Source organism: Nomascus leucogenys, chromosome 11 (assembly GCF_006542625.1).
Source record: "Nomascus leucogenys isolate Asia chromosome 11, Asia_NLE_v1, whole genome shotgun sequence".
Taxonomy (NCBI): Eukaryota; Metazoa; Chordata; class Mammalia; order Primates; family Hylobatidae; genus Nomascus; species Nomascus leucogenys.
In genome coordinates this window covers 118598954-118617006 of record NC_044391.1, presented here as the reverse complement: position 1 = coordinate 118617006, position 18053 = coordinate 118598954, and the positions used below count along the sequence as shown (strand labels likewise).

The 18053-nt window shown below is 44.1% G+C and overlaps 1 protein-coding gene across 2 annotated transcripts in view; it reads left to right on the top strand.

Moving 5' to 3' along the window:
• Window positions 1-1575: 1575 nt before the first annotated feature.
• Window positions 1576-18053, top strand: part of RUBCN (rubicon autophagy regulator) — a 42921-nt gene continuing 26443 nt past the window's right edge. For both annotated transcript variants that reach the window (XM_030823044.1, XM_030823045.1), the window contains exons 1-5: window positions 1576-1703; window positions 14327-14410; window positions 14800-14959; window positions 15850-15956; window positions 17499-17655. In XM_030823044.1, the coding sequence (XP_030678904.1) occupies window positions 1665-1703; window positions 14327-14410; window positions 14800-14959; window positions 15850-15956; window positions 17499-17655 (547 nt within the window). In that variant the 5' untranslated portion in view covers window positions 1576-1664. The remainder of the gene's footprint in view (window positions 1704-14326; window positions 14411-14799; window positions 14960-15849; window positions 15957-17498; window positions 17656-18053) is intronic.

Below are 18053 nucleotides of genomic sequence, written 5' to 3'. Positions count from 1 at the left end.
AAAGCCACATTCTTTTGTAGCTTTGGCACCTCAGGGACACTTCCTTGTGAGGAAGGGAAATTCTTCAGCTTTGTCCAGAGGAAATTATAGGTAGATCTGAGCGCTCAAAGTTTCTAAGATGTCAGTGCTAATTTTGGAATCAAAGCCCTAGGATGATAGAGTACTTAATGTTTGCTTTTGGGATTTATCATGATGTTCTTTTTTTTTTTTTTTTTTTTTTTTTTTTTTGAGACAGTTTCACACTTGTTGTCCAGGCTGGAGTGCAATGGAGTGATCTCAGCTCACTGCAACCTCCGCTTCCCAGATTCAAGCAATTCTCCTGTCTCAGTGTCCCGAGTAGCTGGGATTACAGGCATGTGCCACCACGCCTGGCTAATTTTTGTATTTTTTGGTAGAGATGGGTTTTCGCCATGTTGGCAGGCTGGTTTCCAACTCCTGACCTCAGGTGATCCACCCGCCTCAGCCTCCCAAATTGCTGGGATTACAGGTGTGAGCCACTGTGCCCAGCCTCATGATGTTCTTTAACAGTTAACCCTGTAAATCAGTACAGAATGAATCAGAACACAGGTATGCAGAGTCACGTCATGAGTCAGACTGATTCTCAGGCCTGTGAGACCGGATTGTAACCTGTTGGCACATGTGAAAACTGTGTCCTAAGAAATCAGAGGCTAGTTAGCTCTGAGGAAGAGGCATAGGAGATGCAGAGTCACTGGGCAAAAGTTGGTGGTCCATTGGCCTCTGCGATGGCCGCTTCTTACAGTATAAGCATAAATGACATTTTAGTGACCGCCTTAGTCCTACAGTTTCTGTCCTTCACGATGCTGTAGTTAGCGCTTGGAAATACAGGAAATAGGAAGTTGTTTTTGCCTTTTTTGTTTGGCAAAAGATGTCTGGTTCTGCATGGATGCCTTCATCTTTTTGTATATTGTGCAGGTACTGTCGTTGTTAAGAAATGGATCTTAGGCTGAGTGCAGTGGATTACATCTGTCACCCCAGCTCTTTGGGAGGCTGAGGTGGGAGGATCACTTGAGGCCAGGAGTTGGAGACTACCCTGGGCAGCATAGTGAGACCCCATCTCTACAAAAAATTTAAAAATTATCTGGGTGTGTTGGTGCACATCTGTAGTTCCCAGCTACTCGGGAGGTTGAGGCTGCAGTGAGCTGTGATCGTGCCACCGCACTTCAGCCGGGGTGACAGAGTAAGTGTCTCAAAAAATAAAAATGGATCTGAATGGGTTATACCCCTATAAAGTTAGGGTTATAAGCTACTTATGTGAGGATTGAGTGAGATAGTAGATGAAAATCCCTTTACAAAGCATAATGTACCATTTGAATGTGAAGGTTTTTGCTTTTTGTTTTTTGTCTTTATATTAGTATCGTTCATAACTTTAATTCTCTCAGAGTTGAGTTTTGCCCCCAAGTGAAAATTAAGAGGGGACAGAATGTTAGGATGTGGGGCAGGAGGCTCCTCGGTTTAGACTTTCTTTGATAGGATCAAGATCAAGTACAGCAAAGGTAACTAACCATTGGTGTAACTGATGCCCTTGCAGGAGGGAGCACTGGCAGTTGCTGGGTAATTTGAAGACGACGGTGGAGGGTTTGGTATCAAGCAACAGCCCCAACGTCTGGTCTAAGTATGGTGGCTTGGAGCGGCTTTGCAGGGACATGCAGAGCATCCTCTACCATGGGCTGATCCATGACCAGGTACGCAGAACTCCTTTTTTTGCCAGATTGGCTGACTCACTTGTTGAAAAGAAACAGTCACATTGGCAGGGAGGAGATGAAGGCCACTGGTCTGTGAACTCCCGAGAGCAGCTGTGACTTAATACATTTTTTTAATACACAGAACGTTTCACATCGTGTCTGATGGACCACAGATGTTAATGGAATGAATAAATCACTGGGTAGGACAGCAAATCAGCAACAAAAGATTAGGTCAACTTAAAACTTTCCTGTTGTTGCTGTAACAAGTAACTATAAACTTAATGGCTTAAAACAACACAGATTTATCATCTTACAGTTCTTAAGATCGAAGTCCAAAATGAGTTTCATGGGGCTGAAACCAAGGTGTCTGCAGGGCCGCACGCCCTCTGGACGCTCCACAGAGAATCCACTTCTTTGCCTTTTCCAGCTTCTCTAGGTTTCCTGCATTCTTTGGCTCTTGACCACTTCCTCCATATTGAGAGCCAACAGCATAGCACCTTCAAATCTCTCTCTGCCCCCTGCCCTTTTTTTTTTTTTTGAGACGGAGTCTCGCTCTGTCACCCAGACTGGAGTGCAGTGGTGTGATCTCGGCTCACTGCAAGCTCCGCCTCCTGGGTTCAAGCGATTCTCCTGCCTCAGCCCCCAGTAGCTGGGACTACAGGCGCCTGCCACCACGCCTGGCTAATTTTTTGTATTTTTAGTAGAGATGGGGTTTCACTGTGTTAGCCAGGATGGTCTCAATCTCCTGACCTTGTGATCCGCCCACCTTGGCCTCCCAAAGTGCTGGGATTACAGGCATGAGCCACCGTGCCGGCTCTCTGCCCCCTTTGTTTGTTTGTGTTTTGAGACGGGGTCTCACTCTGTCACCCAGGCTGGAGTGCAGTGACAAAATCATGGCTCGCTGCAGCCTCGACCTCCCGGGTTCAAGCAATCCTCCCACCTCAGCCTCCCAAGTAGCTAGGGCTGCAGGCGCACGCCACCACACCCGGCTAATTTTTGTATTTTTTGTAGAGACAGGATTTCACCATGTTGCCCAGGCTGGTATTGAATTCCTGGTCTCAAGTGACCCTCCTGCCTTAACCTCCCAAAGTGCTGAGATTATAGACATGAGCCACCATGCCCAGCCCTCTCTGCTTTCACATCCCTTTCTCTCCTTATGGACCATTCCTGCCTGCCCCCTCTCCTTATGACCATTCCTACCTCGCTCTTAAGGACTCTTAAAATTACACTGGGCCCACGTGGATAATCCAGTATAATCGCCCCATCTCAAAATCCTTAATCACACCTGCAAAGTCACTTTTGTCATAAAAGGTAACATTCCCAGGTTCTAGGAATTAGGATGTAGACATCTTGGAGGACCAGACTTAGCCAACCACAGCCAGGAAGCTTTTTCTTCTGAATCTTAGTTTTGGTTTTAAAACCATGCTGTTTTTTCAGAAGTAGGTAGGATAAAGGAAGAAAAACAGCCAAGGCAAAAATATGTTCACTTATTTCTGACTTTCATGCATGAAATGTTTCTACAGAATGAGAAGGTGGCCAGGCACAGTGGCTCACACCTGTAATCCCAGCACTTTGGGAGACTGAGTGGGGCAGATCACTTGAGATCAGTTTAAGACCAGCCTGGCCAACATGGTGAAACTCTGTGTCTACTAAAATTACAAAAATTAGCTGGACGTGGTGGCATGCACCTGTAATCCCAGCTACTCAGGTGGCTGAGGCAGGAGAATCGCTTGAAACCCGGGAGGCGGAGGCTCAGTGAGCCAAGACACGCCTGAGCGACAGGGTGAGACTCTGTCTCAACAACAACAAAGAATGAAAGGTGAAACTCCATGTGCTCAGTTACATTAAAGTACTTTTACTATGGGAAATCTTTTGTCTAGAAGCCAGTGTGTTCTAGTGATAATTAATTGCTTAGGCTTGATAAGATTGGTAGTAATTAGAATCAACGTCTCTTTCCTGAAACAAAATAATAGCTCTTCCTGTGATTCTTTTTGAGTTAGAATTTTCATCTTGTTCCCTAAATCTAGACTTTTGTTATTACTATCTTTACTTCAAATTAATAATGGGAAGAAAGAATTAATGTGCTTTCTTTGTGGAATAGTGAGACTTTATCCTCAAAATTCTGTGAAAACTAGCAGGCATAAAAGTGACTAGGGAAAAGAAGAGTTAGTAGTTAATCATGTTAACTATGACACGAGTAGTTAATAGGTAGTGTGGCTCAGGGTAGAGCCAGACTGCCTGGATTCAGTTTTCAGCTCCTTCATGTGTTAGCTGTGTAACCGTGGGCAAAATACTTAACCTCTTCGTGCCTTAGTTTCCTCCCCAGTGAAATGAGGTAGCATCTGTCTACCTCTAGGTTGGTGTGTATGTAAAGCATTAAGAGAATAGGAATAGCTCTCCCAGTATGTGCTATGATGAGGAGGAAGAGGAGGAGGGTACAATGACTCATTAAATTTTCCTCCTGGCATCCTAGGACATCCGAGAACCTATTTATAGAATACTGTCATATTTAGAATACCCTTTGAGTTTTACTTTATAGATACGTTGTTGATGCTTATGAATGGTAGTTTGATTGTAGCTTAAATTTTTAGAATATAATCTTTACTGTGTTGAGTTTCCTTTTCTTTTTTTTTTCGAGGATAGAGTTTCGCTTTTGTTGCCCAGGCTGTGGTGCAATGGCACGATCTCGGCTCACCACAGCCTCTGCCTCTGGGTTCAAGCATTCTCCTGCCTCAGCCTCCCGAGTAGCTGGGATTACAGTCATGCACCACCACGCCCAGCCAGTTTTTGTGTTTTTAGTAGAGATGGGGTTCTCCGTGTTGGCCAAGCTGGTCTCGAACTTCTGACCTCAGGTGATCTGCCCACCTTGGCCTCCAAGTGCTGGGATGACAGGCATGAGCCATCGCGCCTGGCCGAGTTTCTTTTATATCCTCAAAAACTTGTCATCAGCTTTGAGTTTTGAAGTGAGTAGAAATCCAATAATACTTAAAGGTTTTCTGGCTTTCTCTTTTGGCAGTTACTCCATTTTGCAGTGTTTTAAATAAATTTTGGTTCTGGAGAAGTTGTCAAGTGAGTCATTGGGTTTAGTATCCTCCTATTTAAAAAAAAAAATCAGACCTCACAAATACAGGCATAATTGTGTGTTCTAACTCACGTCTCCCCTGTCAGGGCCTAGTATAACTACCTGGAACTCTAAGCTCGTCTTTCTTTTTATCAGAATTTATTCTCCAGCCAGCAATCATGTTGGAAAAGAGCTAATCAACTAATTGGTATTAAGTATGTATACTTGGCTGGGCGTGGTGGCTCATGCCTATAATTCTAGCACTTGGGAAGTTGAGGCAGGAAGATCACTAGAAATTTGAGGCCAGGAATACAAGACCAGCCTGGGCAACACAGCAAGATCCTATCTCTGTAAAAAATTTTAAAAATTAGCCAGCCATGGTGGGTGCATGCCTGTAGACTCAGCTACTCCAGAGGCTGAGGTGGGAAGATTGCTTAAGCCTGGGAGGTTGAGGCTCCAGTGAGCTGTGATTGTGCCACTGCAGCCTAGACTGAGACCCCGTCTCAAAAAAAAAAAGCAAACCCAAACAGCAAAAAGCACCATCCTAGGACTGTGGAGGCAACGTTGTATCATAGACTGACAAAAGTCTTCGGAATCGGTTAGAGCCTAGATCAGAATCTAGACTCATTGCTCACGGCCATGGGAAATAAAGCGAACATAGCAGTTAAAATTACGGACTTTTTGAATCAGACTGCTCACATTTTAATCTCAGCTTCGCCATTAACTGAGGGGTGCTGGGCAAATTATATAACTCTTTTGTCTTTGTTTCTCTTTTTTTTTTTTTTTGAGATGGAAATCTCGCTCTGTCTCCCAGGCTGGAGTGCAGTGGCGTGATCTCAGCCCACTGCAAGCTCCGCCTCCCGGGTTCACACCATTCTCCTGCCTCAGCCTCTCCGAGTAGCTGGGACTACAGGCACCTGCCACCACGCCCGGCTAATTTTTTTTTGTATTTTAGTAGAGACGGGGTTTCACCGTGTTAGCCAGGATGGTCCTCGAACTCCTGAGCTCATGATCTGCCCACCTCAGCCTCCCAAGTGCTGGGGTTATAGGCATGAGCCACCGCACCTGGCCTGGAATTTTTTTAATGCAGTTCTGCCGTATGCCCTTCTCTCTTCTTACTCTGTGTATTTTCCTGAAGCAGTCTCATCCACTCGCATTGCACGATCACTCACCCATTGATGACCCCACCTCAGGGTTCAGCAGGTTCACCTCTCTGCTGAACTCTAAATCCAGAAGACTAGCTGTCTCCTGTACCTTACTGTCTGGCTGTCTTTCAGGCCGAGCACAACATGACCAAAACTAAACTTATGTTCTCTCATGAGATTGCCCTTCTTCCTATTTGTGGCATTTACCTACTCAGTCTCCAAGTTCAGAAACTTGAGAATCCTGCCAGCGTGTTTTACAGAACTCAGTGCAAGTTTCCCAGGTTGCTGGACCAAAATAGCTACCAGATTAGTGGCACTGCCACTCAATGGGTCAGGTACTTGTGTCCTAATAGCAAATGGGTTCTTCTCTTGGCCCTGTTACTAATATTAAACTGTCATCTAGAGTAATCACTTCACCATATTACAAGACAGTTTCACTATCTGTGCCTGAAAGAGAAATGCAAGTCAAATCAATGAGAATCTCAAATGAAAGCTGCTTGATAAATGCAAAACACTATTCACATATCTTGTTATAGTTATTAAAAGTGAGAATATCTGGCCAGGCACGGTGGCTCATGCCTGTAATCCCAGCGCTTTGGAGACTGAGGTGGGTGGATCACCTGAGGTCAGAAGTTTGAGACCAGCCTGACCAACATGGTGAAACCCCATCTCTACTGAAAAATACAAAATTAGCCGGGCATGGTGGTGCATGCCTGTAATCCCAGCTACTTGGGAGGCTGAGGCAGGAGAATCGCTTGAACCTGGGAGGTGGAGGTTGCAGTGAGCTGAGATTGCACCACTGCACTCCAGCCTGGGTGACAAAAGCGAAACTCAGTCTCAGAAGAAAAAAAAAAAAAGTGATAATATCTGTGAAAGTATCCGGTCATCAGAATGAAAAATATCAAAGCATATGATCATCTGCAAAATAGCAGTAGTATTTTTAATTTTTTCATTTGTTTTATTTTATCTTTTCTCTCTCCTTTTTTACGTGCCTCCTATCCTGAGAACCCCAGTAGTGTAGTAATCAGAAGCAGAGCAAATCAGGCAGATTTGTCATATGGACACACACACATTTAGCAACTGCAGGCTCTAGTGGGAAGAATCAAAGATCCGTGCAGTTTCCTTGCTGCTCTGTTCTGCCTTGTAAAGATCTGAGAATTAAAGTCTGTGTCAAGAACTTGTTTTCCCTTTCATTTCCTCCCTCTGAAAGATGAGGGCTTTCAAAGGTTTCAGGCTGCTGCGTCATCACCGAGCTATTCTGGGTGTTGTGCCCTTGTTGGGAGGAGGGGCTGATACAGTGATTCATGCTGCTCATGTCCCCTGTGGGCTTTCAGGAGGATGCATTATGGAATGTGAATTGTATTTTTAAAAATTCACTCAGGGCCTTAGGAAAGCTGTAACATCATGATCGTATTCTTAGAGGGATCTCATTTTTCTTGACAGCTGCATCTGGGCTACCTTTTTAGTCCTTCCAGAAGGCAAGGCATATTTGATAGCCTCTTTTCTGTTGCTTAGAAATGTGGAGACATTTAGCCCCTGAGATTGCTCAGCTGAATAGGAGAAGTGAAAGGATTCCTCCTTTTGCCACCATCAAGAAGAAACTAGTTCTTGGCAGCATAGATGGTCCAACTAAAAAAAAAATCAATAATAAAAAAAGACCTCTGTGGTTTTTTTCTGAGTATGTAATGTAGGTAATATATTTTCTTTGTTGAAAATTCAGAAAATACCAAAAAGACTTTAGAAGAAAGTAAATCTCACCCATAATCCCAACACTAAGCAACAGTCACCACTCTAACATTGAGGTATATTTTCTGCTTTTTTCTATGTATTTATGTGTTTTAAAAAATATATTAAGGTTGTACCATATCTATCACTCTATAACTTGAAAAATATTTAATTTTTGAACACTGTATTTTACGTAGCTAGATAATCAAAAAGTATAAAACTGTATACAGTGAAAAGTCTTGCTCCCTTCTGATCACATACGAAACTACCATTTACTAGTTTCCTTACAGATAATTTTTTTTTTTAATTAAAAATTTTTTTTAGAGACAGGGTCTCACTATGTTGCGAGGCTGGTCTCAAGCTCCTGGCCTCAGGCAGCCTCCCACCCTGGCACCCAAGGTGCTGGGATTACAGGCATGAGACACTATGCCCAGCTCTTCCAGAGAATTTTTATGCTTATAAAAGCAATTACCAATGATTTTCTTTGCTATACCTGCAAGTTTTTAAATATAAATAATAGCATACTGTAGTAACTATTCTGTATCTTGCCTTTTTCACTTAATATGTTTGTAATTCATCCGAAATCATTACATAAAGAGCTTCTTCATTCTTTCTTACAGCTGTCATTTTATAATATTCCATTGTACATATGTACCATCACTTATTTAGCCAGTCCCCTGGTGAATGGATAGATTGTTTCCAATCATTTGCTGTTAGTAACAGTGCTTGTATGTAAATAATTTTGCCCTTTACTGTAGGATAAATTCCTAGAATTCTTAGATTAAAGGGCATGTGCATTTGAAATTTTGATAGCTATTGCTAAATTACTCTCCAGGAAGTTATGTATATAAATATCCTCACCAGAGGCTGGGCGCGGTGGCTCACGCTTGTAATCCCAGCACTTTGGGAGGCCAAGGCAGGTGGGATCACGGGGCCAGAGTTCGAGACCAGCCTGGCCAATATGGTGAAACCCTGTCTCTACTAACAATACAAAAATTAGCTGGGCTTAGTGGCATGTGCCTGTAGTCCCAGCTGCTTGGGAGGCTGAGGCAGGAGAATCGCTTGAACCCGGGAGGCGGAGCTTGCAGTGAGCCAAGATCACGCCACTGCACTCCAGCCTGGGTGACAGAGCAAGACTCCATCTCAGAAAAAAAAAAAAGTAGAAGATTACACTTCTCTTAGCTTGAAAAGATATTATAAGTGTCATTGAATTTTTTTCCCTGTGAACTTTTTCCTATTTTATTACTATTTCAATAGATTTAGTCTTTTCCTACTGATTTATAGATGTTCTTTATTTATTGAGGAAATTAGTCCTTTGTAATGGGAGTTGCAAATATTTTTTCCTAGTTTGTCTTTTGATATTTTTTTTTTTTTTTGAGATGGAGTTTCACTTGTTACCTAGGCTGGAGTGCAATGGCACAATCCCAGCTCACCACAGCCTCTGACTCTGGGGTTCAAGCGATTCTCCTGCCTCAGCCTCCCAAGTAGCTGGGATTACAGGCATGTGCCACCATGCCCAGCTAATTTTGTATTTTCAGTAGAGATGGGGTTTCACTATGCAGGTCAGGCTGATCTTGAACTCCTGACCTCAGGTGATCCACCCACCTCAGCCTCCCAAAGTGCTGGGATTACAGGCGTGGGCCACCACGCCCAGCCGTCTTTTGACATTTCTTATGGTGGCTTTTACTGTGCCAAAATATCTGACTTTTAGTAAGTCAAATTAATCAGTTCTTTTATGACTTCTCTTAGGGCTTTGTGTGGTGCTTCGAAAGGGCTTTTCTACTGTGTGATTTTTTTTTTTTTTTTTTTGAGACAGAGTCTCACTCTTGCCCAGGCTGGAGTGCAGTGGCGCGATCTCAGCTCACTGCAACCTCTGCCTCCTGGGTTCAAGCAATTCTCTTGTCTCAGCTTCTCGAGGAGCTGGGATTACAGGTGCACACCACCACGCCCAGCTAATTTTTGTATTTTTAGTAGAGACAGGGTTTCACATATTGGCCAGGCTGGTCTCGAACTCCTGACTTCAAGTGATCTGCCTGCCTCGGCCTCCCAAAGTGCTGGGATTATGGGCATGCGCCACCACACCCAGCCTACTCTGCTATTATTAAGAATGTTTTCCCATGGTTTTGTCTATTACTTTTATGGCTTAGTTTTTTACATTCAAATTGTTCTATCTGTAATTTATTTGGAATGTATTTAATTTCCTATGCATTTGTATCAACTTCTCGATTTCTATTCTGGTGTGTTCTCTGTTTATTTGCCATCACCACTCAGTTTTAATATAGTAGCTTTTCAGGCTGGGCATGGTGGCTCACACCTGTAATCTCAGCACTTTGGGAGGCAGAGGCAGGCGGATCACCTGAGGTGGGGAGTTTGAGACCAGCCTGACCAACATGGAGAAACCCCGTCTCTACTAAAAATACAAAACTAGCCGGGCATGGTGGTGCATGCCTATAATCCCAGCTACTCGGGAAGCTGAGGCAGGAGAATTGCTTGAATCTGGTAGGTGGAGGTTGCGGTGAGCTGAGATCGCGCCATTGCACTCCAGCCTGGGCAACAGAGAGAAACTCCGTCTCAAAGAAAAAAAAAAAACCCGTAGTAGCTTCTCATTATGGTAGTGGGTAGTTCCTCATTCTCACAGCATCTGTTGGTGGTGGTGGTGATGGTGGTGGTTTTTTCCTCAACATTCAAACATTTGTTCTTTTATTTATTTACCCTGTGAACTCCACACCATTTTTCGATAAGAACAGGAAAAAACTTCTGATGCAACATGATCTAGATCACTAACTGATTGATGAAGTGAGGGAAATCAAGTAATGATAATATATGTAACTCAAACATCTTATTTTAATTTAAAACAAATTTATATCTATTCAACAATCTTAGGATATTGGGTCAAAGCCTATTCTGTGAGTATGGGCCCACTGATGGAGTCTGTATCATCTTTCTTATATAAACTATGCCCCTCATACATCAGATAGAATTTCCAGTTTCAATTTCTTTTATACTGAGCCAGCAATTTAAAAAATCCTGTAGTATGAATATAAAATTTTCATTTTTCGTTTTTCCCCTAACTTCTGAAAATCGTCTTGCCTCCACCTAATTCGGTATCAACTCTTTATAGTGACTTACCTTTATTGAAAAGGCTTTTCAGAGCATAGTAGTGTTTATAAATACAGTCATTTCTTCAGTGTGCATAATCATTACTTCAAATGTGAAATTATAACAAGTACAACTGACAGGAATAGGTTTGGGAACAAAAATAACTGATTCTTGGTAAGCCACAACTCAATCGGTGGGAGTAAAAGTGCATGTTTGTTCTAGAGAATTATCTATACCCAACTTGAGTGCTTCTTTGTCAAGGTCGGGAGAATTGGAAAGTCATTCTTTCAGCAAAGAATATAGCATTGCTCTTTTTTTTTTTTTTTTTTGAGTCTACCACTGTAGTCTTTTTTTTCTTTGTAGCATTGCTTTTAATGTGTATATATTACATGTGTACCCTAATTTAATCAGTACTCTACTGATAAATGTTCAAGTTGTTTACATACAGGCTGGGTGCGGTGGCTCACGCCTGTAATCCCAGCACCTTGGAGGCTGAAGTAGGTGGATCACCTGAGTTCAGGAGTTCGAGACCAGCCTGGCCAACATGGTGAAACCCCATCTCTACTAAAAATACAAGAAGTAGCCAGGCATGGTGGCGGACACCTGTAATCCCCGCTACTCAGGAGGCTGAGGCAGGAGAATTGCTTGAACCCAGGAGGCAGAGGTTTCAGTGAGCCGAGATCGCACCATTGCACTCCAGCCTGGGTGACAGAGCAAGACTCCGTCTTGGAAAAAAAAAAAAGTTGTTTACATATTTTTCTTTATTTGCTATTATAAAAAATGCTAAACATTCTTTTTTTATGTAAAGAAATTTATTAATAAAATTTATCCCTCTCTCTGTTCCTTTATGATTTGCACTTTTGTAGCAAGGAAAGACCTGCTGAATCAGAACTTGCATTATTATTATTTTTTTTTTTGAGACATAGTATTGCACCGTTGCCTAAGCTGAAGCACAGTGGCTTGATCTCAGCTCACTGCAACCTTCACCTCCCAGGCTCAAGTGATTCTCCTGCCTCAGCCTCCCGAGTAGCTGGGACTACAGGCATGTACCCCATGCCTGGCTAATTTTTGTATCTTTAGTAGAGACAGGGTTTCACCATGTTGACCAGGCTGGTCTCGAACTTCTCCTGACTCAGGTGATCCTCCTACCTCAGCCTCCCAAAGTGTTGGGATTACAAGTGTAAGCCCCTGTGCCCGGCTTGATTTGCACTTCTGCTTTTAAACATTGAAAGTTTTATCTGCATAGAAATCCAATACCCTTACTTTTCTTAGTGGATTTGTAGTTTTCTTTTTCCTTTTTAACTCTTCAATACAGCTGGAATTTATTCTGGAATTTATAAAATAAATCATATTTATTTTATATGATTTGAGGAGAATGCCTAAATTGGTCTACTTCTAGCCAGCCAATTTTCTCAACAATATTTCCTGAATAATCAATTTTTCCATTTTTTTCCCCAATGAAAAAGTAGTTTAAGGGTTTAAGTTAGTTTAAAATTTTGTCTGAAGAAAAGAAACCAATTTTACATGCTTTTCTTTTTTTTTTTTTTTTTTTGAGACCGGAGTCTTGCTCTGTCACCCAGGCTGGAGTGCAGTGGCGCGATCTCGGTTCATTGCAAGCTCCGCCTCCCGGGTTCACGCCATTCTCCTGCCTCAGCCTCCCAAGTAGCTGGGACTACAGGCACCCACCACCACACCCAGCTAATTTTTTTATATTTTTAGTAGAGATGGGGTTTCACCGTGGTCTCGATCTCCTGACCTTGTGATCCGCCCGCCTCGGCCTCCCAAAGTGCTGGGATTACAGGCCTGAGCCACCGCACCGGGCCACAATTTTACATGCTTTTCACTTAAAAATGACATAATCAAGAGACATGCTGGAGTTGATATCCCACGGCTGCCCAACCCTGGCTGGCCACTTAAAATCCACTCAACCAGATACCTGAATCCCTGCCACACTACCACCAGAATACTAAAGGTCTTCATGATGTTTATTGTCAAAGAGCCTGCACATCTGACATTTCCGGTTCTCACTTCTACCCTCCCAGTGTAGAGGCGAGAAGAAAGACTTTTTAGAAAGAAGCACCTCTGACTGTTGAGGTGGTTTTAGATCATGTATTAAGTTCTGATATATCTTAAGGTCTTTTTCAGGCTATTTATTTTGTTCCATTGATTGGTCTTTGTCTCTTTTTTGTTTGTTTTTTAAGACAGGATCTCTCTCTGTCATCCAGGCTGGAGTGTAGTAGCACGATCTCGGCTCACTGCAACCTCTGCCTCCTGGGCTCTGGTGGATCCTCCCACCTCAGCCTCCCAAGTAGCTGGGACTGCAGACAAGTGCCACCACACCTGGCCAAGTTTTTGGATTTTTAGTAGAGATGAGGTTTCGCTATGTTGCCCAGGCTGGTCTCAAACTCTGGGCTCAAGTGATCCGCCCGCCTCGGCCTCCCAAAGTGCTGAGATTACAGGCGTGAACCATCGTGCCTGGCCTTGTCTGTCTCTTGATACTTGTGCTAGGTCTATATATTTTTAATTATTTAGATTTTAGTTTTAATCCCTACCCAGTAGTTTCAGAAAAGGTTATCGAAAAACAACAATTGGGTTGTTATGGTACAGACATTTTGCATGTTGAGGCCTGTCCCAGTGCGAGACCATTTCATCTGGTCTGGGCATTTCTTTGCCTCCACAGCTGTTTCCTGACCTGGGTGGCGTGGAAAAGTAGATGTTTCCGTATTTGATTTTGCTTTTGCAGTAGGGGCTAAAGACATCCAGCTCTGGCTTTTAACAAATAGCTCTTTACCAGTTTTACGAATTATTTTGTAGAAAACAGAACGGTAGAGAGAAAGGAGTAGAAAACATTATTTTCAGCCGGGTATGGTGGCTCATGCCTGTAATCCCAACACAAATGACCCAAGGCGGGCAGATCACTTGAGGCTCAGAGTTTGAGACCAGCCTGGCCAACATGGTAAAACCTCGTCTCTACTAAAAATACAAAGATTAGCCAGGCGTGGTGTCGTGTGCCTGTAGTTCTAGCTGTTCCAGAGGCTGAGGCATGAGAATCGCTGCAACCTGGGAGGTGGAGGTTGCAGTGAGCTGAGATCACGCCACTGCACTCCAGCCTGGGTGACAGAGTGACTCTGTCTCAAAAAAAAAAAAAGAAAAAGAAAACATTATTTTTACTGTAAACCTTGTATATCATATGCATATATTACCTGTTCAAAAGAATGATTAAAATCATCTTTAACAATTATTCTTTAAAAGGGTAAACATGTCAAGTGTAGTATTCCTATTTTTTTTTTTTTTTTTTTTCTGAGTTAGGGTCTCACTCTGTTGCCCGGGCAGGAGTGCAGTGGCACAATCATGGCTCACTGCAGCTTTGACCTCCCAGGCTCAAGTGATTCTCCCACCTCAGCCTCCTGAGTAGCTGGGACTAAGGCATGTCCCACCACTCGGGGTAAGCTTTAAATTGTTTGTAGAGATGGGCCAGTCTACCTGGACTCAAGCAGTCCTGCGGTCCTTTTCCTGTCTCTGAATGCCAACCCTAGAACTAGATCTGGTCCAGAATGGTCGTGACTTGCTCATTGTGTGTGTTCCCTTCGCAGGCGTGCCGCCGCCAGACTGATTACTGGCAGTTCGTGAAAGACATCCGGTGGCTCAGTCCCCATGCAGCCCTTCACGTGGAGAAGGTAAGAATGAGAGCAGAGCGGCTGTGCTGGCAGAGCTGTGGCTCTTCACTGTTTGAAGCTCTGTCAGAAGAATCTTCTAGGCTCCGAGGAGGGAATATGTCAAGTTGCCTATCAGCTGACGAAAGGAAATTAATTATCCCTGTAGGGCCCGACTTTATTTGCTTAAAAAAAAAAAACATGCAAACCCATTGGTCCAGGCCACTTTTTCTCCTCTGGGGAAGGGAAAAAAGTTTTGTTATTTTCAAAAATGCCTGCATACATGGGACCCAGGGTGAAGCCTTTCAAAGCATTTGCCTTACCTGTCTCAATTTAGTTCTCAGGTCATTAGGCCTCAATCTTGCCGTATCTACCAGGACGTGTATTTTGACTCATACCCCTTTGCTTCCCAGTTCATCAGCTTGCACGAGAACGGCCAGAGCAGTGCTGATGGTGTGAGTGAACCTGCTGTTGCCGAGCTGTGGCTGCAGCACAGCCTGCAGTGCCACTGCCTCTCAGCCCAGCTCCGGCCCCTGCTCGGGGATAGACAGTATATCAGAAAATTCTACACAGGTAGGTGGAGGCCACTTAGGGTTGTTGTCTGTGCTTGCTCGTTGTCACCCACCTCACTATCCTGTCCCTCTACTACCAGGGCCTCCTATTTTTCTTTTTTTTTTTTTTTTTGAGATGGACTTTCGCTCTTGTCACCCAGGCTGGAGTGCAATGGCATGATCTCGGCTCACTGCAACCTCCACCTCCTGGGTTCAAGCGATTCTCCTGCCTCAGCCTCCCCAGTAGCTGGGATTACCGGCATGCGCCACCACGTCCAGCTAATTTTGTATTTTTAGTAGAGATGGGGTTTCTTCATGTTGGTCAGGCAGGTCTCGAACTCCCAACCTCAGGTGATCTGCCCGCTTCGGCCTCCCAAAGTGCTGGGATTACAGATGTGACCACTGTGCCCGGCAGGGCCTCCTGTTTTTCACGTGATGCCATAGGGATTCTACTCAGAAACATATATCCAGACTTACCTCTCACCTCCCAAGTAAGACACAATCCAACTTTATGTTAAGGTCGTCCCCTACGGCCACACACACAAGCCGTAAGAATAGCCACCATTTACCAGGAGTTTCCTGCGTGCCCGTCACTGCTGTCCAGTATCTTCACAGCAGCCCTGAGAGTTGGGCATTGGTGCTACTGTTTCCAATCCACAGGGCTCCAGGTGGTTAGGCGACTTGGCCAAAGTCACTCAGAGCCAGGATTCAAATCTGGATTTTTCTGACGTTGAAGCCTCTTGTCCCGGCCACTTTGCTGCACCTCGCGTTCTTCAGCCTCTCCTCTACTTTGTTTCTGATCTCCCTTCACCCTCCTCCTCATTCATCCTTACCCCTCCCTGTCTCCTTCCTCAAGCTTCTCTCAAGGCTCCCTGTTGGGCTCTATCACTGTGGCAGCTTTTCTCTCCCCAGATGCTGCCTTCCTGCTAAGTGACGCTCACGTCACGGCCATGCTGCAGTGCCTGGAAGCAGTGGAACAGAACAACCCCCGTCTCCTGGCTCAGATCGACGCGTCCATGGTAAAGGGGACAAGGAATTATCCACATCTGTGCTGGGTCCCTGGAGCTCAGCAGGATGTAACCCTCTACAGCAAACTGTTTTTTCACTTAGCCATTTTTGTGAGCTGAAAGGCTTGCATTTTTTTTTTTTTTTTTTTTGAGACAGAGTCTCGCTCTGTTGCCCAGGCTGGAGTGCAGTGGCACAATCTCAGCTCACTGCAACCTCTATCTCCTGGGTTCAGGCGATTCTTGTGCCTCAGCCTCCCAAGTAGCTGGGATTACAGGCGCCCACCACCACACCCAGCTATTTTTTTGTATTTTTAGCAGAGACAGAGTTTCACCATGTTGGCCAGGATGGTCTCGATCTCCTGACCTCGTGATCCTCCCGCCTCGGCCTCCCAAAGTGCTGGGATTACAGGCGTGAGCCACCGCGCCCGGCCAAACCTGTGGTATCTTTTGACAAAGGATACCAAGCCTTGACAAAGATCTGGGGAAAAGAGGGATGGTTCTGAATTGGTTAGGGTTTAGTGTCAGACCTGGCATAGCTTAAGTTACACTGGGTCAGTTTTTTCATGTTTTTTTCTTTGATGTAAAGAAAATTTTATAGTACAAAGAAAATTTGTTGCCTAAAATTAATCACTAATACTCCAGTCAGTGCCTTAGCTAGAATGGAATCAGAGTCCCCACTTCTTAGAGAAGCAGATCCCCTATCTCTCCAGATTCTTTTAATTAATTAATTAATCATTATTATTATTATTATTATTAGAGACAGAGTCTTTACTTTGTTGCCCAGGCTGGAGTGCAGTGTCATGATCTCGGCTCACTGCAGCCTCCGCCTCCCGGGTTCAAGTGTTTCTCCTGTCTCAGCCTCCCGAGTAGCTGGGATTACAGGTGCACGCCACCACGCCTGGCTAATTTTTGTATTTTTAGTAGAGACGGGGTTTCACCATGTTGGCCAGGTTGGTCTCGATCTTCTGACCTCAAGTGATCCACCCGCCTTGGCCTCCCGAAGTGCTGGGATTACAGGCGTGAGGCACTGCACCCGGCCTGATTCGTTTAATTTTGATTGTTGGTTACTATCCATTCAATACTTTCTACGTGCCAGCACGGTGCTATGTATAGTAAATGTATCATCTTACTGAATCTTCATAACCCTGTGAAGTGGGCGTTGATCTCATTTTATAAAGGAGGCTGCGAGGCACAGAGTAGATACGTGGTCCAAAATTTGGATCAAATAGCTGATAAGTGTCAGGGCCTGGATTTGAACCCTAGTCTGTCTGACTTCTGATTCCACGTACATAAGCACTTTGTTGTGCTGCCTCTGTAATAAAGTACTCCTGGTTTAACACCTGGAAGGATTCCAGTGCAGAAGCTGTGGTTTCACAGTGGTAAATTACATACTATAGTAGAAGGTAGCCTTGCTGTATCTACAGGCTCTGGCTAAAGTCCAGGCCTACTGCAAAGGTAGCTTCTACGGCATTTCGGCAGCACTGCGTTGCCCCCACTCTGAGGCCCTTTGTCCTTAACTCTGACACATTTTTTTGGTTTTGTTTTGCCTTTTAGTTTGCCAGAAAGCACGAGAGCCCACTCCTGGTGACAAAGAGCCAGAGCCTTACAGCCCTGCCCAGTTCCACATACACCCCTCCAACCAGCTATGCTCAGCATTCCTACTTTGGGTCCTTCTCTAGCCTCCATCAATCCGTGCCCAACAATGGCTCAGGTATGGGGACAGGAAAAAGTGGTCATTACATTTATCCCCAGCCCTGGAAAGTAAGAAGACTTTGTGGTTGCTCACAGGCTTGGAAAATTGAGCCTTGGGTTGGTACAGTTTTTCTTAATAAAGGACATCTTTATAAGTTATATAGTGACTAGCTTGAAATAATTCAGTAGAATCATGAAGTAACAGAAGAGAGAGATGTTTATAGATTCCCCTGGGTTTCTAATCCACATTGCCAAGAAGGCATTTCAATACTAGCTAACATTGAATGATTGCCAACCGTGTACTAGGCTCTGTGGTATTCAGTGTGTATGTGTTATCCCATTTGAGCCTTCAAACAGTCCTCTTACTGCTCATTTTTCAGATGAGGAATGCATACTAATAAGCAATAAAGCACTGTC